Source organism: Hyposmocoma kahamanoa, unplaced genomic scaffold, assembly GCF_003589595.1.
Source record: "Hyposmocoma kahamanoa isolate Upper Pololo Valley unplaced genomic scaffold, ASM358959v1 102, whole genome shotgun sequence".
Lineage (NCBI taxonomy): Eukaryota > Metazoa > Arthropoda > Insecta > Lepidoptera > Cosmopterigidae > Hyposmocoma > Hyposmocoma kahamanoa.
Window position 1 is genome coordinate 18,292,294 of NW_020653337.1, and position 22,451 is coordinate 18,314,744.

Consider the following 22,451-nt stretch of genomic DNA (forward strand, 5'->3'; position numbering starts at 1 on the left):
TTGGATTTTTGCATAATTTTGCTGTAAATAAGTTTTAAATAAAGTTTGATTAATGCCTAATATTATTTTTTATCAAAACTCAATAGTCAAGAACAATTATTCAGGATAAGAAATGTTCCAATTTTGCAAACATGGTTTTTTAGTAAAATTTACTCCGTTTGCACATTAATAGCAATAATTTCATATTTACATTAGATACAATGAGAAATTATATTTTGTAATCCTCATTGAACTTTATTTAAATTTTTTATTTTTTTTTTTTTTTTTTTTAATTATATTATTTTGAAGTACTTGGCCACACTGGTTTCCATACTTTTTTTTATACAGAAGGCGCGTAAACTTCGTAAAAAATAAATTGTGTCTCTGAAAAATGAAGTTAAACTTTTTTTTTAAATGTACATTACTTAGTCATACCATTTACTGCTTATCTAAGGACACAGTTAACGTAGAATATTATGACACCAAAAAACCAAATATTCATTCATTTGTAGTCATAGTGCACAAAAACCTAAAATAAAATAAAAATAATTAAATTTTAAGAAAAAAAAACATTCCTTAGGTACTACATGGGATAGATTTTTTTTGCATTTTTCTTGGAACAGTCTTAAGCTGTGCTATAAGCCATTTCAGTATGATACATTCATTACCGGACACCCTGTATAAGCGACGACGACGCATCGGCGCGGGCGGCGGCGGCGGGAGCTCGCGCGACTCAGCCCGTTCTATTTCTAAATTGAGACAGTCACTCACTGCCGGTTTCCGCGCATCACCTCTCCGCTAAATATACACATGAAAAATTCTAAAACCCGATAAACGTCGCAAATTAATGATAATAACCCCTAAAAAGTGGATGTTGCGTGATAATGTCAGTAGCGAGAGTACGAAGGTTACATAAAGTTAATACATAACCGAGACCTTGGGAAAAATCAATTCGTTTATGGAGCTTCATTGTGATTTAATATAAAATATCGTTGAATTGTGATATTCGATACAATGTGGTACCAAGGAGAAGAAGAGGAGGACGAGGACCTATTGTGCTCGCCGGCGATTCTCGCCCGGCGAGCGTCCGAGAGCTGGATTAATGTTCCCCCTGTAGAGGTATATTTTCAAAGTGAAGCAGTATAAGTATCAAAACATCGAGGAATTTGAAAAGCGCTTGAAAAACCCCGCTTTTAATTATTTCATTTCTATTTTTAGGATACTTTATATAGTTCTCAAAACAAATTTGGCACCGGCAAATAAATGTTTAACGTTTCCTAAACTTCACTTATAGTTAGTAATATGAACAAAGTCCTTCAACGATCAAAAATCCTGTATGAACACACAGATGTTGAGCACGCCACAGACACTGCAGCGCAAGAAGTCGCTGCCCGATGTGCAGGGCATGCCGCGCATGCCGGACGGCGCGGGTATGTCTCGCGAGGAAGTCTCGGCCCTCGGCTCTGCGCGCCGAGAGGAGGTGCGGCGCATGCACGAAGAGACAGAAAAACTCAGGGCCAACCCTCTACTCTACTTGGTCAGTCCGCAAGTCAAGGTATGCATGTCAATGCGAGTACGCACTTAATTGCTAGCGCAGAAATAAAAAATCAAATATAAAAGAGACATAATGCTACACTAGATCTTTTTTAAAATATACGTATATAAATAGTCTGTCTTTTTTGAAGACGGAGTGACAGTTCATCGCAGTGATTATGGTCGATAAATATTCTATCGACTTTAGACTGAATATTGGTCACGCTTATGGAATAAATAGCCGAACTTGTTTCATTTTGATCATCCTCCACCTATCCATATTTCATCCAATGACAAGTTCATTTGAATTGTCAATTTTTGTAAATTCAAAAATATATATACTCTATTTAGAACTATTTGTACAATACAAGGAGGAGACATATTTTAAAGTTTTTCATTTTAATTCAATATAGCTATTCAAATCCAGCTATTCTTGTTAAAATCTAAGCATATGAATAAAAATTGATCGCAATAGTAGTAGGCCAACTGTCAAAGTAACAATAACGTAATTAGTAATCATTAGAACGTCATAACATTCACAATTCAGTCATTTTTGGCAAATTTTTATCTTCTTTCGCAATCTATCGATAAAACTATTTAAAATTTTATGAAAACTGGCAACCCTACGAATGTCATTTTCTCCGTCTTAAAAAAAGACAGACTATAGGTACATATGTTCACTTGCTTACAATGTGCAATATGGGCCAATTAAATCATGATCAAGATATTTTGTTGGTTGACAGGACTGGTTTTCCCGGCAGCAACTGGTGATCCTAGTGCTCTTTATCAATATCTCGCTGGGCATCATGTTCTTCAAGCTCCTCACGTAGCGTCGGCGCGTGGCGCGCCAGCGCCTTTCTCGATGCTATACACACACACACACTACATTGGTGTTATAACTCTGAACCAAACACTCAAAAGTACTACTTGATGTGAAAGAATAATATGAATATTACATTTTATTACGACCCCTCCTCTTTTTTGATACGAGTTACATTTTAATAAATATCCAAACAAACGTATTTATTTGTCGATAAGGACTTCGGTTTGCTAGTGTACTTTTCTTTGACATTGTGTAAGTGTGCAAAGTATGACAAGTGCAATACTTCCTCGATCAACTTCAATTTCTTAACAAAATTGTGTGAGAGTGAATTTTGTGTCCACGAGTTGGAAAACTTCGAGTGTAAGGAGCACGAATTATTGTTTTAATTGTAAACCTGCATATTGTAGGTTTGTTTGCCCTTGGTAATGTATTTGCAATGGTCACTGTGCCTCGTTGTGCTGCAAAGGACGACATTAAGCTATCAGCTGCAAGAGGCGATGACTTACGTGGAATATTTATGAATATTAGCAACGGCTCTGACGAAGCCGGCTATTTCTAAAACTTTGTAAGCTGCGTCCACACGATGCGACTGTTAACAAACAGTAGTTAGTTTTTCAACTTTAAACATATAGATGTTAAAGTTAATATTACATATTGATAGACCATCTTGTAATTTAAATTATTGAGTAATTTATGAATTGAAAAATCTTATGAAACTCTGTTTCAATTAAATGGATAATGCTTCGTGATTTTAAAAGCACAAATTATGATAGACAACTTGTCTATTTACTTGGAATGTAAATAATGATTAAATTGTTAACCCTTATACAAATGCCTATAGATATACAATTAGAATGTTGCTTGCTATAACTACGTTGGAATAGGTAAATAAAAAGCATGAGCTTTATTTTCCTATTTTGTAAAATAGAAATTTAATTACGGAGTCCCGTACTGAAAGGATGGTACACCACGTTTTTTACAAACTTTAGCTTCGTATTATACCTATGACGTCAATTCTCTCGTAACCGAAGTTTTTTGTATAGATAATGGATATATTTAAATGATATCTAGGTGAAATTGGCGTGGCGAGCGTGTAATGCGACGAGACTGTTGTTACGTATAATACAACGAAAGTTGTGGAGAACGCGCATTCGTTGAAGGTTGAATATTTTATTGTTGCTAAGACAATTTTCACAATTTCATTATACTACGTAAAAATATAAGTTATATCTATAAGAATTTTAATTACTTGTATCAATTTTATCTACGTTTCACAAATAAAATATTTTAACAAAACTATGACGCATTTTTCCTTGCCTTTGCCCTTGAAAAAGTTTTCAGCACCATTATATCATTATAATTAATATTGCTTGTTCATTTCACTTGTTCACACAGTTTAACATTGATTGTTCACGGTTCATTCATTGCATTCAAAAACGTATGAACGTTAACTTAATTATGTGCTTCATGGCTACCAAATTCCATATCCGCGTTGCCTTTTGCATGGGACAAAAGTCCGATCAATTAGATTAATATTGCGGGGCTTCTTTCTTTCAACAAAGTCGCTTAATAACCGGTAGTAGGGAATGAGCTGCGATCTGGACTGCCTGCTAGTGAAGTGATGAAGAAAAATAATAAAGAAACAGCTCGCTATGGCACTCAACAAAAATTGGTAATATAAACTACCCTTCCTACGATGTCAGTACACGACGTCGTTATTATTCTCAGTTCATTTCAAGAAAATAGAAAATGCTTTTTATATTGCATTTATAAAATTTAACTTGGATTTTTCAAATTAATATAATCAATATACAAGCGCAGGTTTATTGCTAAAAATTCTCAATTGTCGCGACAAGATTTACACATTGTGGGGTGCAACGTATGGGTTCACTCAAACTCGTACAAAATCGCATTTTTGAATTTTAAAAACTACTGTACAAGGTTGTGTTAATAATATTGATAGTGTTGAAGATCGAAGCGTACACTTGTTCCAATAAAGCCACGTCAGTAGTATAACTACAATCGTAAAAATAATGATGTACTACTAAATTAAACAAACGTATAATATAAGTGAAATTTTTAAAGTCTCCTATTTAAACATAAAAAAAGTTATCAAGTAATTTCGCTTGAGATAATGTCATTTTACAGATGTGGCCTTATCACACCAAAAGTGCAAATTATAAAACTTTTGATAACATTGTGATTTAAGCCTTGCAACAAGTGAAAGATAAAAAACGTAACGATTGTTATAGGTTTCGGAAACAAATGACGACCCCATAGATCTAGATGATCTTTTACCAAAAATAGGAGAGTTCGGTTTGTACCAAAAACTTCTGCTCTGGCTTGTGTGCCTACCAGCATGTCTGCCGTGTGGATTCTGTGCCTTTAACCAGCTGTTCATGACCGACGTGCCTGACCACTGGTGTAAGGTCCCCGAGTTAATGGAGCTCAACTTGACGCAGCTGGAACGTAAAGTTCTCTCGATACCACGCAAGGTACATTAACTCAATTAAACCATTATTGTACTAAATCCTATTTTTTCTACACACACGGTGAGTGTTTTTTCTGTACGCCTCTAGTTTTTTTTATAGTACCAAGTGACAGGACGAACAAGTCAAATAAGCGACACGCCAATTGTAACAGTTGCAGTGCCACTCAGAATTTTAAATCACAAAGATCTGAGGGGCACTGCCGCTTCGCCTGTCACCATGAGACATAAGTCGACAAGTCTCATATGCCTGTAATTTCACCAGCACCCTTACCCTTCTAAACCAAAACGCATTAATGCTCATATTACGCAAAATAGGCGCTTTGTCGTCGAGTTGCGGATACCAGCCCGTTGCACCAAGTACCAAGTAGTGCTTCTCGGCAGAAATAGGTAAGGTTGCAGTACTTTCCTGGACGAACTCTTTCTCAAGGAGCTCTACTGCTTTTAAAACCTTCTGTCACTAAAAGCTTGTTACACCAGCACCATGCTCGACATTTTTAAGGGCATATTAATTCCTACATAAGTGAATATCATGGTAATACAACATCGTGTTATTCAATAAACTTAATTTATTCATTCATTATAGTATAAAAGTAACGGGACTTAGTCGCGTAGGTCATCAGGGGTTGATTACAAAGTTCGCGACCGCGTCACGTTTAGCAACTCACCCCCTGATGAAGACCATCGATTATGGTCGAAACTAGTCGGACCGCTTCCGACTAAAATACTACGCGAGTAAGTCCCGTTACTCTTATACTATAATGTGTGATAACCGCCTTACGATTCATTCATTGTTCATGTGGTAACCACTTAGGTATGTACGTTTCGAAAAATAAGATTATAATCGATTTTCTTAGCAGTAATTTTCTTTCATATCGACCAAAAATATATATCAGGCTAATTGATAAAGTGTCAAATACTTATAAGGGTATAGTCACCATAAATATTTTTTATATAACCAGGTAAAAATTTCTAATGGTTCCAGGCAGACGACAACACGACTTTCGAAAAATGCCTACGCTACTCTCTGAATTGGAGCGAGGTGTTACAAACGAGAAAACCTATAGCTATGGACAGCAATTATAATTATTCGGTAGAGCCCTGCTTAGATGGCCATGAATACGATACATCGGAAGTAGAATCTTCTGTCGTAATCGATGTAAGTTGTGGGCGAATTAATTAACTTAGCTATTTTTTATTAACGAAATGAAATATAATTTAATGACTAGGATTTACAGGACATTAAATTACGGAAATTATACTACATTAAGCTTATGTAGTATATTTAAACGGGTAAGTAATCAAAAATAGTTTTTCTGTTTTGACTCTTCTAGTAAAATTTACCGATTATAGGAGCCAGTTTCCTAGTCACCTGTATGTAATCCAAATCGCCTCGTCGAACACTTAAAATTTAAAAGTTATAAAGCAGCTATACTTGTATTCAAAATTAATACAAATCTGAAATTAAAATAATAAATTGCAATTGGTTAAATTAAAAAATTGAAATAAAGTTTTGTTTAGATAACGATTATAAATGAAAGAACATTTTTATACATATCAAATAACGAGTTCTTGGGTTTTCGCAATTATTACACATGGGAGAGGAAACTTTTTTTTCGGATCTGAATCGCGTATGTGTGCACACGGTGCGCACAGTGGCCAAAGCACGTACATTTCAATCCTACGTCACGTTTTCGAATCGCCTTTACTACATGAAAACGTATATAAAAATATACTACACTTTCACGGAATCTATCGGTAGCACGAATCCCCACGAATCACTCTGGTTAACTCGATAGGTAAACGCTCTTATCGACAGAATGGTAGGGTCCGATACCTAATACTAAGATAAATCAATTCGTATTATTCCAATTATACTAATTTTTAATAACTTCAAAATATAAATAACACCATTAATATTACAAAAAACTCCACATAAAATGTGACTCAGTCGACCTTGACCGTAACCGTGTAAAGGGCCTCAAAACGTTGATTTGTTTGAAAAAACAAATGTACGCGATTTACATCTGAAAAAAAAGTTTAATTTCATAAATATAAATAAATTTATCGCAAGATTTTCAAACAAAACACATCCATCATATGAAAAGTATTATATTATCTAAAATTATTTTGTCTTACAGTTCGACTTAGTGTGCGATTATGAGTTGTACCCAACTCTTGGTTTAGTCGCACTCAATGTTGGAGGACTAATTGGCGTGTATTGTTTTGGTCTCCTCAATGACCGAGTAGGGAGAAAGAAGTCATTTTTCGCCTGTCTCACTAATTTGCTGGTGGGTAGTATTATGACCGCGTATGCTCAAACTTACTGGTTCTGGGTACTGGCTAGAACCATAGTGGGGTTAAGTATCCCGGCCGTATATCAGATTCCATTCATTATATGTAAGTAACATTTTCTATAACTTAATTTTTTTAAGAGATCAAGTAAAGAGTCGAATAAGTCGTGCGCCTGTTAGTAATCGACACGCCCACCCATAACAGTTGCAGTGCCACTCATAGCTTTAAATCGCAAAGATCTGAGGCATACTACCACTGCGCCCATCATTCTGAGACATAAGATAACACAAACCCCATGTGCCTGCAATTGACCGGTACACTTAGGCTCATCTCACACTGGCGCAGAGTCGAGGTGTCGCGACGCGTCATATTTTTCGCCTATAGCATATTCATCTCTATTTTCCCATTATTAAGGTACAAATTTGTATTAATTAAATTTTTATTGAACTGATATTCAATTTTTTTTTGAAATTACTCCACTAGTTTGTTATAATTATTAATACAAAGATCGAACACTCAGAAAAAAAGGATTGAAGGATTTTTTTCTGAGTGTTCGATCTGTGTATTAATAATTGTACAAATTTGTGTTATGCAAATATGGAATCGCGCGTTCCTTGCGTGAGTGAGGCGTCAGACGCCGACCAAACTGTGATCAGGGCGCGCTAATGCGTTGTAATTGAAAAACAGAACGCGACGCGACGCTTCAACTCTGCGCCAGTGTAAGTTGAGCCTTACTCTTCAAAGCTGGAACGCAACAATGTTTACATTACTGCTTGGAGAAAGAAATAGGTACGGGGGCAGTATTTCCCTGGACGAACTCTATCATAAGAAACTCTACTGTTATTAAAACTGTTACTAAAGAAATTAGGTTAAGTTATCTTCAAAAAGTCGACTAACTAACTTACATGTTGCTTCTTTACAGCATTAGAATTGGCTGGTCCTAATTATCGATCTTTCGTTACTATCATGACGTGTGTATTTTACACTTTGGGTTTAATACTTTTATCTGGAGTCACGTATTTATTGAGAGATTGGAGATCACTCTCCTTAGCCACATCAGTTCCATTTATAAGTTATTACTTGTACTGGTTCTTCTTACCAGAATCACCCAGGTGGTTACTTCTGAAGGGAAAACTAGAGGAAGCAAACGAAATTTTAAAATCAATAGCTAAAGTAAACGACAAAGAACTGCCAGAAGAATACACAACCAAATTGCACAAACAAGTTTTGGAGCAAAAGGAAAAGGGAGGAGTGACAGAAAAATCAGCTAGCGTTTTTGCTCTCTGTCGAACTCCGAACATGAGGCTTAAAACTTGTTTAATCACTCTCAATTGGTGTGCGTCAGAGATGGTATATGTTGGAATGTGCTACTATGGACCGGCACTTGGAAGCAATCAGTATATGAGTTTTTTCCTGTCGTCGGCGGTAGAAATACCAAGCTATGTGATTTGTTGGCTGATCATGGATCGCGTTGGACGTCGTTGGCCGCTTTGTCTGTCAATGATTTTTAGCGGAATATTTTGCATGATCACTGTATTATTACCAAACGGTGAGCATTTATTGTCAATTTTTATTTATGTAAATACTGTACATAGCAAATTGAGATAGTGCCCTGGTAACAGCCTAACTTTTCCAGATGCTCAAACGGAAACCCTTGTCTTGTACCTTATTTCCAAATGTTTTATATCCGCGTCCTTCCTGATAATATATCCGTACGCGGGTGAGTTGTATCCGACGGAGTTGCGAGGAGTTGGAATAGGAACGTCAGCATACATAGGCGGCTTGGGCTTGATTGTAATCCCTTTTATAAATTACTTGGTAAGACGACCAGACCGTTGTGTGTAATGTAGTGTGTAGTATAATCTACTGTGTTTAACGCAGCTTGTTCATTGAAATAACATTTTCCCAGTTCACCGTTGTCGGTGATTTTAAAACACATCAGCCGTCACTCATAATGCCTAACAAACGAAAAGCTTTTTAATCTTAGACATATTTCAATGTAATGTAGTCCATATACCTCTATCTGCGATATAATGAGTTTCTCACTTAAGAGCCTATGCACACGGCGTATTTTTAACGCGCCGTCGACGCGTGCATACGCGCCGTAAACGCGCGCCATCTGCGCGTATACGCGCCGTAAACGTGGGCCATCTGCGCGTATACGCTCCGCAGACGCGCTGTAGTCGCGCGTATGTATCGCGCATTTTGATAAAAGATAGTTTTATTTTTAGTTTTGTTTGCTAATTTCAGTTAGTTTTTTGAAATTAAGCAACTACATGAAATTCTAAGTTTAAACGCCAGTGGAGTATATAAGCTTCTTGCTTGCAACGCGATGTTTGCGCGCGTTTGAATCCATTCTACAGCACGTCTGCCGAGCGTGTATGCGCATATGACGCAGACGCGCGTTTACGGCGCCATAAAAGCGCGTTTGTGAATCGCGCGTCTTCAGTGCATATAGAATACGCCGTGTGCATAGGCTCTAAGTATTGTTCATTTAGCACAGCCGATAATACTATCGCATAAAATAGCGATTATAAAAACGATAAGCAGAAGATCCTACCTTCCACGCATTTATCACATTCATATATTATGATACATTTTAGCTACTTCATTGGTAAAATTAGTAATTTATCATATAAAGCATTAACATATGAGTCTGAATACTAAATAAGTGCCAAAGTAATGTCACGTTCTTTGAAATCACCAGGGTTCAAGCAATCTTGTGCTACCACTGCTGGTGATGGGCGCTGTGTCTGTGGTGGGCGGCATAACAGCCCTCCGGCTTCCAGAGACATTAAATTGCCCAATGCCACAAACAGCTGAAGAAGGCGAGGAATTTGGCAAAGACTGGACTTATAAGGACTGTTTCGTATGCGGTGAACAAAGGTATATCTCTCATGTAATAAGTATAAACAAGTTCATTGTCATAATTTTATGTCACGTATTTTGAAATTCCAATCGCAAATGTCTGCCCTGTACATAGGGCGCACTATAATTTTCCGGAACTGGCCACTTACATACCTACATACACAATATTTAAAAAATAATTAGAACATTTGAAAATGGACTCTTTGGCTGTATAATACAGTTTGTTTCATCAGACTGTCACTTGTTTTTACATTGTGGCGTTATTCTAGAAATTGGTTGTCGACATCACCATGGATTTAACTCGTGAAAATTTTCGTAGTATGATTTTCTACGACTTTAAGTGTAATTTAACAGCTCACCGGAGCTTCGATCGGCTTCAAATTTTTTTTGGCGATGAAGCACCATGCAAGACCACTATTTATAGTTGGTTTGCAGAATTCAAACGTGGTCGTGTGAATCTCAGTGACGAATTTCGTGATGGTCGCCCGTCCACTGCTGTGAACAACAAATTCAAACAAAAAACATCGATGCTATGCGCCGTACGATCAAAACAGACATGAGATTCGGGCATCTTTAGGCATAGGCATGAATAAAAAACAATGAATACTACACAAACATTTGGGTGTGTAAAACCCGTGCTCTCGATGGATCCCACACAATTTGACTGAGGCTCAATAAACGGATCGCGTCACTTTGTGCAATGCCATGCTTACCAGATTCAATGCAGAGGTCTCAAATGTGGTGTGGGACATAGCAGGTGATGAAACGTGGATTTATAGTTACGATCCCAAAACAAAGCAGCAATCGAGCGTGTGGGTCTTTCGAGATGAGCCGAAACCAACCAAAAAGGCGCGCGTGCAAAGTGCCTCTAAGCAGATGATTGCTTCTTTTTTTAATAAAACTGGACACGTGGCTACTGTTGCTTTGGAAAATCGTTGTAACGTGAATTGTGATTGGTACACGACCATTTGTTTACCGGAAGTTATTGACAAACTCCGTAAAAGTAACCGTAAACGCCGTATCATCTTGCACCACGATAATGTCAGTTTTCACAACGTCAGACAGACAAATGAATTTTTGAAGGTGAACAACGTTGACCTTATGAGCCATCCCGTGTACAGTCCCGACCTGGCACCTTGTGACTTTTATTTATTTCCAAAAATTAAGAACCAGTTACACGGTCAACGATTTTCATCACCTGAAGAGGCTGTCGAAGAGTATGAAAAATATGTTTCAGAGATTGTCACGGAGGAGTGGCATAAATGTTTTCAAAATTGGTTCATTCGCATGAAAAAGTACATTGACGCTAACGGAGAATATTTTGAGAAACAATAAATTCATTTCTGACCATTTATAGTACTTTTTTCTTATTCATACCGGAAATTTATAGTGCGCACCACGTATCTCAAATTATTATAAGATTATACTGTGTTTAATTCTATATAACAAAGTGTACAATATATATAGGTAAGCTAAACAGCCACACGTTTCAAACTATACAATTTCCCATTTAAACACACGAGTATTGTAGCTTTATATGGAAAACTGTCATTTTATCGTAGTCTTGTGTAGAGTGTGACTAGTATAACGTTACGAATAACCGAATGCGTTTGACCTACAGCAGCTATCGGCAAATAGATGGAAGGCGTAGTGCCAATATTTTAATAGTGTTTACTCCGTCCAACCGTTGTCCTAATGCGTTTCCGTTTCGATTTTTTTATAACTGTATGTGTGAACTTTCTAATCCACATTGGGCCCGTATGGGAACCGCAGCCCTCTCACTGTGAGATTTACATAGACGTATACATAGACTAACTATATACAGTTTTTCATGTTGGCTAACTAGGTATATAATTGCTAACTTACTCAATCAGGCGTTTCAACTATTTCTAAAACTAAATAATGTCTTATAATATTTAATACTGAAATAGGGGTATAGCTCTAATGCATTGCGAGAGGTACTTTTAATAATTTCAAACTGGAATAATCCTTAAAAATATACTTTATTTCAGTTTTTTACATAATTTTAGTATTGCGTTACAAATCAATCTCAATGTCTGTCAAGATCTTCTATTCTTACTTATTACATTTCTTCGAAAGCATTCTAAATACAAACTAACTCATTCAGCCAGATATTCTACTCATAGAGTACAGCCTAGTCTACAATACATTATATTGGTAAAACTTTTAACATTAATTCATTATACTAGCTTATAATATTCCGAGTGAAATAGATAATTGATCACTAATTTACACACCTTGCATAGCCACTACTAGTGTAGTGCTGCCACCGTGCATACGTATATATTTTAGCGCTAAATATGGGAAAATAATTAATTGGACTGTGTTTCAAACACTCTGGAAAGAAATGATTAAAAACAATTCATTCAACAAGTCTTTTATTGTTCATGAAGTATTATTTTTTTTTTTTTAAGTGACGGGACAAACGAGTTGTGCGCCTGGTGGCAAGCACTACGCTTATCCGCGACAATTGCAGTGCTATTCAAACTTTGAATTGCAAAGATCTTAGAGGCACACCTAATACTATTACTTTTTTTCTAATAAAGTTTAAGGACGACCTTGGGCTCTCCTGTAAATTTTTCTCAAAAGCACTTACTAGGTTTTGTTACGGGGCAGCCGAACACTCTTGCGACTATGGTTTTAACACTCAATTCCATTCGTCAAAAAACCGACAACCAGGCGGTGGACACGGAGCTCACGACGAGCGGCTCGGCTCGCTGTACTAACTATAGAACGCTCACATCGTAACTCGCACGTTACGCTGAAATAAACTTGTCAATCATCACCTTAGCAATTTGTATAGACACAGTGAAACTTGTTTTATCGTATACGTTACATCCACAGAAAAGTAACCGACTCAGAATCATACGAGAATCTGGACAGACTGGAACTAAAACAAGCGCCTTTAGCTGACGATGAAGTGCCTGAATTGTCCAACCTAAGAAGAAGTTCCATGCGGAAATTAGTCAGGCAAGCCAGCGTTCTGGAGACCCAAAGAGACATCGACGGAAATATCAAAATGACTTATTGGTTCTAATATTTTGTACAATAAGTTTTTATGTATTTACTTAATTTTATGAATATTGAACGCTAAATGCAGACCAGTCACTCACAGAATGTATCTCAGAACAGTATAATAATTGTTGTACTAAGTAACCCCTTGGCAAAGAGGGCTAAAACTTTGTACTCATATGGCAGATTTAATAAATAACACTTTTTAGTAGGTAAAGTTGTTGTTCATAGGAGTAGAGTAAGCCACAAGGATTGATATTAAGTACAAGCGATACCCAAATGTTACAGGCCTTATTAAAAAAAGATATAAAACTAATATAATGTAATTTTCAATTTTTCAATTTTCGAATTTTTTTTTATAATCTCAGTACAGAGTACTAAAAAAACCGACCTCAAAATTTCGTGGAATTACAACAATCTATTTGCCAAGTTTTATTGAAATTGGTTACCGGAACCACTACAGAGTTACCTTCTTTCCAACAAAAAAAAAGAATCATCAAAATCGGGTCACATATGTGCATGGTAAGGTAATGGTTATCGCGTAACATACATAAAGACGAAGTCGTTCGACTGACGCACCGTCACCACATAGATCAAGGAAGTGGAGGCAAATGTCATATGATGATGGGGATCAATTGTGGTAGGTAGGTACCCATCTCGCCCTACGACTGGAACTTGCCGCCCACCCTTCATGCGCCCGCGTATCATTATTTTCTTGAGTATTTTGACGACGAATCGACGAAAAAGATCTCGATTAGTTAGTATTTTACGTTAATTAATAATAAGTTCATATTTTGTTATATTTCATGTGAAACATGTGATAAACTTAAAGTTTCATTAATATAGTTGATATTGTTGCTTTATAAGTCGCCTTTTATTCAAAATTTTTATTAAGTCATAAAAAAACGCTAACGCTTTAGTAAGGTTCATGACAGGTTGGTTTTTTTTGTATTTTTTTCTTTTTACTAATGGCATAAATGCTTAAAAAATGCAACATCAAATCCAATCACAAAAAATAATTTTCTCGTGCTGAAAGAGATATAGCGTCTTAGGAATTCCATTCCTAATCCTAATCCATAGCCGTTTGCCATATATATGCAACCCCAGACTATTACCGCCGTCCACTAATTAAAACGCGGCAAACGATAGAGCACAGAATTATCTATCAAAAACTGTTAAAATTAGTTAACGTGTTCGACTTCTCGGAACTTACCCTAACGATGCATAGCTGAAATACCATTAAACAGTTTCAATATTGTAAAACTAGGTTGTGGTTTTTTTTTATAATATCTCTAAAAATATTTTGTCAATACATTATAAGTCCTACTGGTGAACACGGGTCTCTTCTACGAAAAATGTTAAGAGTTGGTTTAAAGTAAGATTTCGTAGGATTAAGTTGTAAGATGTGACATGGGTTATTATTTGTAGTTTGACTTACACAACTTTATTCTTTTGCAAATTGTGACAAAAGAATAGTGTAAATTTTTGTGAACTTTTAAATTTCGTGAATTAATAACAATCGATAATTCACCGTGTTTGTGTAAACTAATGTTTGTATTGAATATCGAAATCAAAGTACTTAGATAACGTAATAATTTCAATCGCTTAATTTTATAAATATTCATAAATACGTATTATTTATAAGTACATTTTTAGATTGCCACTCATTAAAACCTAAGATTACACAGTCCTTATTAACATTTGAGTACAAACCACTACGAGTTGGACACGAATGTGAAATTCTTTTGTATGAAAACAAGGCCTTAACACAACGTAACACCGAAGTACGTTCAGATCACAGTGAAGACCATAAATTTTTAGGTTTATAATCTATGTACATACCATTATAAATATCTTATTATAGGCACTTTTGTGTACTACACTTGGCAACTCATAAAGCAATATAAAAAAAATTAACGCTTTATAGACGTAAAACATATTAATAATTTTTTTTACAGCTCGTTTATTTCAAGAGGTACCGTACCTACAAGACGCGCCAGTTATTTGCGCTATGTAAATTTATTACAACTCTTTGAATCCAGACATCATTGCTGTCCCATTGACGACGGAATTCTCTTGACTACAGCATCCTGTCACTACGGCCAAGACACCTTTAGCCGTCAGCTTATCTGATCAGTGTTGTGACTCATTGAGAAAATCCATTCCTTGCACCCCTCATCCTTTCCCACCTTCAGTCTGTTACCACACACGGTAACAGTGCTCCTCTACTATCTATATACGTGTATGTAGTAGATTATGGTTAGGGCTATACTCCATTTGTTTAGGTATGCACTTAACTAAATGTAAACAATCTTGAGATGACTATTTAATGAAATATACATTTATAAAATGGTTACTTACTTTACTTACCTTCTTACCTTACTTACTTACTTACCTTCAAATACAAAATACAAATACTTAGCTTCATATGAAATTACATGCCTATTTTTATACGTATTGATTTATAGAATATATGTTATTAGTAGGTACTATTATTAACTGTTACCATACCGGACTGTCACGCAGAGGTCCCCGAGTTCGATTCCCGGGCCGGGAGAAATATTTGTATGGCCTACATTTATTTCTCTCGTGAGTTTGGGTGTAATTTGTGGTTGTCTATGTGTGTGTCCATGGCACCCGCGACACAGGGTTTCCCTAGTGCGGGGCTATGTTGAGTGTGTGCGTTATTATTATTATTGCGTTGTATAATGCTCTTGTAAGAAGCCTCCTTGAGTGCAATGCGGTAGTCTGGGCTCCACATCAAACGCGGTATAATCTTATGCTGGAGCGCATCCAAAACAAATTCCTGAGATATCTGTACTGGAGGCAATACGGGGTTTACGCCTTTTACCCCCTGATGTATCCTAATCTGTTCATTTTGGGTACGGTAGGATACAACGAGCTTCACGTGCGCAGGAACTTAGCGTTAACAGTGTACGTGTTGAAGGTTATCAGAGGTATGCTATGCAATCCGATGCTGCTAGGGGTATTATTAGGCTTATGTGTTCCTGATAGGTACGTTGTCGGACGACGTCGCCGTCCACCGCTACTGGCAGTGTCGCGTGGAAGGACAAATCTCATGACGGTATTTCCGCTAACGCGCACACTGCACACCTGAACGAAATATCGAATAGAATCGATCTGTTCCATTGTTCTCTGAGTGAATTCACAAAGATAGCGCTTTATATCTTGTGTTACATGTAGTAATTTTGCTGGTCTATTGCATTGGGTGGACAACCAGTAATAATAGGTTAAGTTTGGAAATAAATAAATGAATAAATTAAATTAAATAAAAATGTTTCAATTAAAAGTTGTATCACTAAGTATTGTTTACATTTAGTTAAGTATACAAACAAATGGACTATGCTGCTTGGTAGGAACGTAGGGTTGTTTGTGGTAGGTTACAACTGTCCCTCACCTCTTTATAGCTTCTTTATAGTAAATTGCCGGAAGAACCAGAATTGTCAAAAATGACTGACAATGAAAGATTAGGCTCTTAAACCGACATTTATCATAATTGATAATGTTATCAAATACATACGTATTTATCTTTCAACAGCTCAATCTATAACTCTTATCGGTATATCAAGTTTCGGAACACAAAAGTGAACATTACAAGAGCAAACACATGCAGAAAAGGCTATTGAAAGTGTATAGAAGTGTGGTCACACTAAACTAATTTTGCTATTTTGTTGGGTTTGCTATACGTCATTAAAATAGCTATCCGCAGAATTACATATTATTTGAATGTATTCTAACCGAGATCAATAGCTTCTAAGTCTACGTAAATAAACAAAAAGAAAGAAATCGGTATCAGGATTAACTTGTAAAGTATTATAATTTTAGTTTAATATACTATTATTATTTCCTTGCAACGAAAATATGTTAAACACGTCATCATCACGTAAAATCATTTTAACACATCATCCATTGTAATGACTATGGATCGTATTCCAGAACTCTACTCAGGACTTGAGTATGATGTCGAGCACTGGAAATATGACCCTAATGGCAAGGAGTTGACTATGATTTCGAGTGCTTGAAATCATACTCAAGTCCTGACTTGAAATGACACGCATGAAATTCTGCAACATCGCAATATAAACAAAAATATAATGGTAACACTTAGCATCACTTGTCAAAATTCTGTTTGATTTGTCGATTTGTCAATTCTTCATAACCTTTCATTCCAACAAAAATACCATTCCGTTGCTTTGTTTCATGGTGAAGTGTGTGTTAAAATAAATTTCTGTCGAATTTAAACAATTGAAAATGTTTGTTTCTCGACGGAAAGTGGTCTCCTTTTTAGTTTTAGCGTGTGTTGCAGTAGTAACGCTTGGTCATTCTCATTCGCACTCTCATTCGAATTCAGAAGAACCGCCTTCGTTCAAGTATTCTAAAAGTGCAAACGAACAATACAAAAAGGAAACTACAAGACAAGAACAAAAAGCTACAGAACCCAATTACGACTTGTATGTAAGAGCCTTAGGCTCTACAGTTTTTATCAGCATAGTACCATTTCTTATTTTATTTTTTATTCCGATCGACGGAACTATTGAAAAGCAACCGTTACTCAAGGTTTTATTGTCATTCGCGTCTGGTGGGTTGCTAGGAGACGCGTTTTTACACTTGATACCCCACGCGCTGGTCGCCAGCACCGAAGAGAGTGGCCGTAGTCACAGCCACAGCCACTCGCACGACGACGAGCACCACGAACCGCATGATCTCACTGTAGGTCTTGGAGTACTTGGTGGAATAATTACTTTCCTTGTTGTAGAAAAATTTGTTCGCATGTTTGATGGTGGTCACAACCATTCTCATGCAGGTGGTGATAAGAAAAAGAATGATGATAAAACCAAGAAAGCTAAGAAAAACAAAAAAGATGATATCAAAATTGCTGGATATTTAAACCTAGCTGCAGACTTTACCCATAACTTTACTGATGGATTAGCTATTGGAGCTTCTTATATTGCTGGTGCAAGCATTGGATATATCACAACAGTAACAATACTGTTACATGAGATTCCTCATGAAATTGGAGACTTTGCTATACTTGTGCAATCGGGTTGCTCGCGGAGGAAAGCAATGCTGTTGCAGTTACTGACTGCTTTTGGAGCTATATCAGGGACTATGATCTCAATATACCTTCAAGGTTCCGGTGATGGATTGGTCTCATCCCTCATCTTGCCATTTACAGCCGGAGGTTTTATTTATATAGCCACCGTATCTGTGATTCCAGAACTACTAGAAGGTTCAAATAAACTATCTCAGTCTATTAAAGAAATTTTAGCTCTATTAGCTGGTGTCTATATGATGGTCCTTATTGCTAAGTATGAATAAGGAGTAATTCCTCAAAAGAGTATAAATTATTTTTACTTCTCATGTATACTTAAACGACTATCAGTAAAATGCATAAAACATCACATCAAATTTCTGAATGCTTGTGTTAATTCACCAATAAAACCACAGCTAATCATGTAACTGATATTGATAAGAGTCAGATGTAAAGGGTGTATAGTTAATTATGTGGTTGGTTTTGTACCAAGCCAAGTCTTGTGATGTGTGAAAAATAAATATGTATATAATCATACTGATTATATTGTTTGTTCGTAATATAAAGTACTACTCATATCACTGAACCACTTTTGTTATAAGACCTGTATTCTAACTTTCCAAGTATTCATCTTGCAAATTACATATGGCATTATATGGGTCCCATAGGGAAAGCTGCTCATTATCATGGGTAAAATCACCTCATGTATCACTTTTACTTTTTTTTTACACCTTGTATAGTGTATTAAAATTAACTACCACTTAAGTTCTGTTATGAGAGGGATAGTAGTTTTAATTAATTCCTATTTATGTTACTTATTAGAATAATTTCACATAAATACAGCGATCAAAACACTTCCCCTCTCATTTCAAATTACTAAGTTATGTCTGTCTATGATATCAGACATGTTTTGTGAATAGATCAAATCATTTTCTGAATAAGCATGTCTTAATTTTGTTAACAAATATACAGGTCATTGAATGACAATTCAAGTACTTGTATAGTAATTTCAGTGGCAATTGTTATTTAAATATTGTAGAATATTATCATGAACTAATATTTAATATTTGAGTGTCGTCAACGTGAAAAAATATCTAACATTTAATGATACTATACTCAAATATTTAAATAAGCAAAATTGCCACTGAAATTAGGTAGAAAAAACTAATTGTCCCTATTGTTGAGTGTGAATCTCTGTGTTCGAATAGTAATAATCTCTAATTATCGAGCCTTTGCAATAGGGTTAGCTTAAGTAATTTAAGTGAATACCAGATTAAAAGGCATAAAATGGAGTGAAAAGGGTTTTATTGCAAATTATTACTTCTTCTTAGATACACCAACAGTCCTTCCTCTTCTGCCAGTGGTCTTAGTGTGCTGACCACGCACTCGCAAACCCCAGTAGTGACGCATGCCTCTGTGTGCACGGATCTTCTTGAGTCTCTCCAAATCCTCACGAAGCTTAGAGTCTAAGTTCGACGAGGTCAATTGACTGTACTTGCCATCAACAATATCCTTTTGTCTGTTCAAGAACCAGTCTGGGATTTTGTATTGCCTGGGATTGGACATGATAGTCACAATCTTTTCAACCTGAAACAAAATAACATTATGAGAACATTTGTGCATTACTCTACAAACTCCAAGGATATAGCCGAACCCTTCAAACATTGACTAGATTACAATTTCAGTAGATTAGCACTATTTTTTTGAAAATGTTAAGATGCTTTTAACTTACATCACTCAAATGTTACAAGATATGATCAGTTCAGAACGCACTGAAGAGGTTATTGCACTAATTGCATTTTCAATGCACTAATCGCAGTTTCGGTGAGAGTATAACAGCACTCAGAACAGTAAATTAAGTAAAGGTCTGATTTAGAAAAGTCATATACGGATTAAAAGTAAAAATGCATACCTCTTCCTCCGTGCATTCTCCTGCACGTTTGTCGAGGTCAATATCTGCCTTCTTCAAGACAATGTTGGAGTACCTGCGTCCAACTCCTTTGATGGCAGTCATAGCGAACATCACTTTGCGTTTGCCATCAATGTTCGTATTCATAATACGAAGAATATGTTGAAACTTGTCGGGTATTACGAGCGACTGAAACAAGACATCACAAATCATTTTTTATGGAAATATGTTCACACCTGTATTACATTGTACAATATCATAAACTTGCTTAATACTACAGTAAATCAATAACATGATTGCTATAAAATTTAGAGATTTGTGTACCATTTCGGCGAGTTTTATCAGCCAAAAAGTCAGTCAAACAACACCACAACACGAAAGAAAGAGCTGTCAAATATCCCGCTGACAATTGACAGTTCAATAAAAGTATTGCCATTAAGATTTAACTATATCTACTAATTACTAAAATGTTAGGGGAGATATAATTCACATTGTATTTGATTCCAAGGTTTCTTAACAACGATTTCATACTAGAAATAGGTTTTTACCCGATAAATGTCCGTCAAAGAATAAATATTAGTGTTACAACGAATAGTCTTTCGCCTTTAGGCTGAATACCGAATATTCGGCCGGGAACGACGTCGAATAGCCGAATATTCGGCCTAATTAATAATCATACGAAAATTGACGCGCAAACTGCATTATGGCAAAGATAGCTATACACACACACACATATATATTATATAAGTTAAATTAAATTAAACCAGTAATGATGCATAGTTTTGTAAAAACAAACAAAAAGGAAAATTTATTTTTAAGTTTATAATACAAATTTATGACATTTTAATGAAGAAAGTAATTGTTTATTTCACTTCAGTTTCATTAACTTTCAAAAACTTAATTTTATTTTCATTTGCAAATAATAAGTACTAGGTTGATTTTGTTAGCGTTTATTTAATCGTGATTTTATGACAAAATTATATAATAAGTAATAAATCAAATTAACACTAGGGAGTGTTATTACCTATTTTTATCTCATAGAAGTTACTATTTGTGACAATTTACTGTATTTTCTTATGTCTTCCTCCTTGAGTTAGGTATTCGGCCGAATAGTGATTTAATATTCGGTACTCGGCCGAATAGGTAAAAATAGGCCGAATAAGCCAAATACTGCATAGTAACCGAATATTCTCCAATAAATGTCCATTTTTATTGGGTATTTATCCTAAAACATGGATATTTATTTTTAGTTTTAGTTTATTATAATAAAATTCATTAGCATTCATTTTTTATTAAATAATTACCTACGATTACTTCTGATTTTGCCATTATTTTAGTAAAGGCTGCGACTCCACCAGATATGGTGGAAATGTTTTTAAGTCTTTACTTAAGTTAGATACCTGCGAGTGCCCGCGAGTGCCTCTGAGACACTCAAAGGCACTCGCGGGCACTAAAAGGCAATAAAAGGCACTCAAGACACTCAAAGGCACTCAAGGCACATCAACGCACTCACTGGCACTCAAAAGCACTCCTGGCTCTCGCGAGCACTCAAAGGCACACGCGGGCACTCAAAGGCACTCGCGGGCTCTCTCAGGCACTCGCGGGCTCTCTCAGGCACTCGTGGGCTCTCACGGGCATTCCTGGCTCTCGCGAGCACTTGTGGGCTCTCAGAGGCACTCGCACGCACGTCTTGCTACCTCGCACTTCTCTGGTGGAATCGCAGCCTAATCGAATCATGAATGTTACATTGCAGGCGAATGCTCGCCGGTGAAGGAGGTAGTTTGTAATGTAATGCTCGCAAACGAATCTTGAATGTTACATTACAGGCGAATGTTCTCGGTGAGGTTTCTCGGTCCTTATTCTATATACGAAGCCGAACAAATGAACAAAAACGGACCAACTTACTAACTTTTTTTTTAACAAATTACGCATTTAAATAATAATAAGGTTCACGCAAAAATACAGGGATTTACGGTACTTAAAAGGATTCTTTTTATCACTGCGTATAGAAAAAAGGTATAACAAGCAATATACTACACATACGTGCTATTAAATTTTATCAATATTTACAATTAAACATAAAAGTACAATTTGTTTCACTAAATATAAATAATAAACCACGATCAAAAATATTTACTCACATTTTTGGGTAAATATCGAGTAAAAATGGATAAATATGGATATTTATCCATTGCCAATAGTTTAAAAGAAAAAGAAGAAAACTTTAGGCCGGTATAGTACAGTCTACATTTTACAATATCATGCAGTCGAAATTAACTGCACACAGTTGACGCCACGCTCCAAGCCTATCAACTCAGTGTAAAGTAATTAGTAGTTTTATGTAGATTATTAGGTAAACGTTACCAGGATTGAGCGTTTGTATTCTTGGGTTATGTTATAATTATAACATAAAATTGTTCTAAAAAGTTCTTTAAGTTATTTAACGTACAAGGATATTTTTTTACAATTA

At 36.0% G+C, this 22,451-nt stretch overlaps 4 protein-coding genes across 5 annotated transcripts in view; 3 read left to right on the plus strand and 1 right to left on the minus strand.

The window, feature by feature from the left end:
* The window catches only part of LOC113232661 (junctophilin-2), a 32,014-nt gene extending 28,477 nt beyond the window's left edge, over positions 1-3,537 (plus strand). Inside the window, exons 1-3 of one of the 2 annotated variants that reach the window (XM_026467438.1) lie at positions 761-1,098; positions 1,328-1,534; positions 2,256-3,536. In XM_026467438.1, coding sequence (XP_026323223.1) covers positions 994-1,098; positions 1,328-1,534; positions 2,256-2,342 — 399 coding nt within the window. In that variant the 5' untranslated portion in view covers positions 761-993 and the 3' untranslated portion in view covers positions 2,343-3,536. Of the gene's footprint in view, positions 1-760; positions 1,099-1,327; positions 1,535-2,255 lie in introns of those variants that run through there. The other variant, XM_026467433.1, reaches the window with a different exon arrangement.
* Positions 3,538-3,934: 397 nt separating this feature from the next.
* Positions 3,935-13,303, plus strand: LOC113235311 (carcinine transporter). The gene is made up of 8 exons (XM_026470974.1): positions 3,935-4,007; positions 4,588-4,830; positions 5,809-5,982; positions 6,965-7,223; positions 8,041-8,667; positions 8,755-8,936; positions 9,826-10,004; positions 12,852-13,303. Exons 1-8 carry the CDS (start codon positions 3,957-3,959, stop codon positions 13,042-13,044), a joined length of 1,908 nt encoding a protein of 635 aa, XP_026326759.1. The 5' UTR covers positions 3,935-3,956; the 3' UTR covers positions 13,045-13,303.
* A 3,908-nt stretch (positions 13,304-17,211) lies between these two features.
* On the plus strand, positions 17,212-19,347 carry LOC113231636 (protein catecholamines up). Its single transcript, XM_026466056.1, has one exon. It carries the CDS (start codon positions 17,292-17,294, stop codon positions 18,357-18,359), a length of 1,068 nt encoding a protein of 355 aa, XP_026321841.1. The 5' UTR covers positions 17,212-17,291; the 3' UTR covers positions 18,360-19,347.
* A 24-nt stretch (positions 19,348-19,371) lies between these two features.
* On the minus strand, positions 19,372-20,417 carry LOC113231642 (40S ribosomal protein S18). Its single transcript, XM_026466070.1, has 3 exons — positions 20,306-20,417; positions 19,985-20,170; positions 19,372-19,659 (listed from the first exon to the last, which is right to left on the minus strand). Exons 1-3 carry the CDS (start codon positions 20,306-20,308, stop codon positions 19,390-19,392), a joined length of 459 nt encoding a protein of 152 aa, XP_026321855.1. The 5' UTR covers positions 20,309-20,417; the 3' UTR covers positions 19,372-19,389.
* Positions 20,418-22,451: the final 2,034 nt, after the last annotated feature.

Coding starts and splice junctions, on each gene's coding strand:
- LOC113235311 (XM_026470974.1), top strand. CDS start 3,957: ATGAAGAAAAATAATAAAGAAACAGCTCGCTATGGCACTCAACAAAAA. Junction 5,983..6,964: donor AATCTTCTGTCGTAATCGAT/GTAAGTTGTGGG, acceptor TTTGTCTTACAG/TTCGACTTAGTGTGCGATTA. Junction 8,937..9,825: donor TCCCTTTTATAAATTACTTG/GTAAGACGACCA, acceptor TGAAATCACCAG/GGTTCAAGCAATCTTGTGCT.
- LOC113231636 (XM_026466056.1), top strand. CDS start 17,292: ATGTTTGTTTCTCGACGGAAAGTGGTCTCCTTTTTAGTTTTAGCGTGT.
- LOC113231642 (XM_026466070.1), bottom strand. Junction 19,660..19,984: donor GAGAATGCACGGAGGAAGAG/GTATGCATTTTT, acceptor ATTTTGTTTCAG/GTTGAAAAGATTGTGACTAT.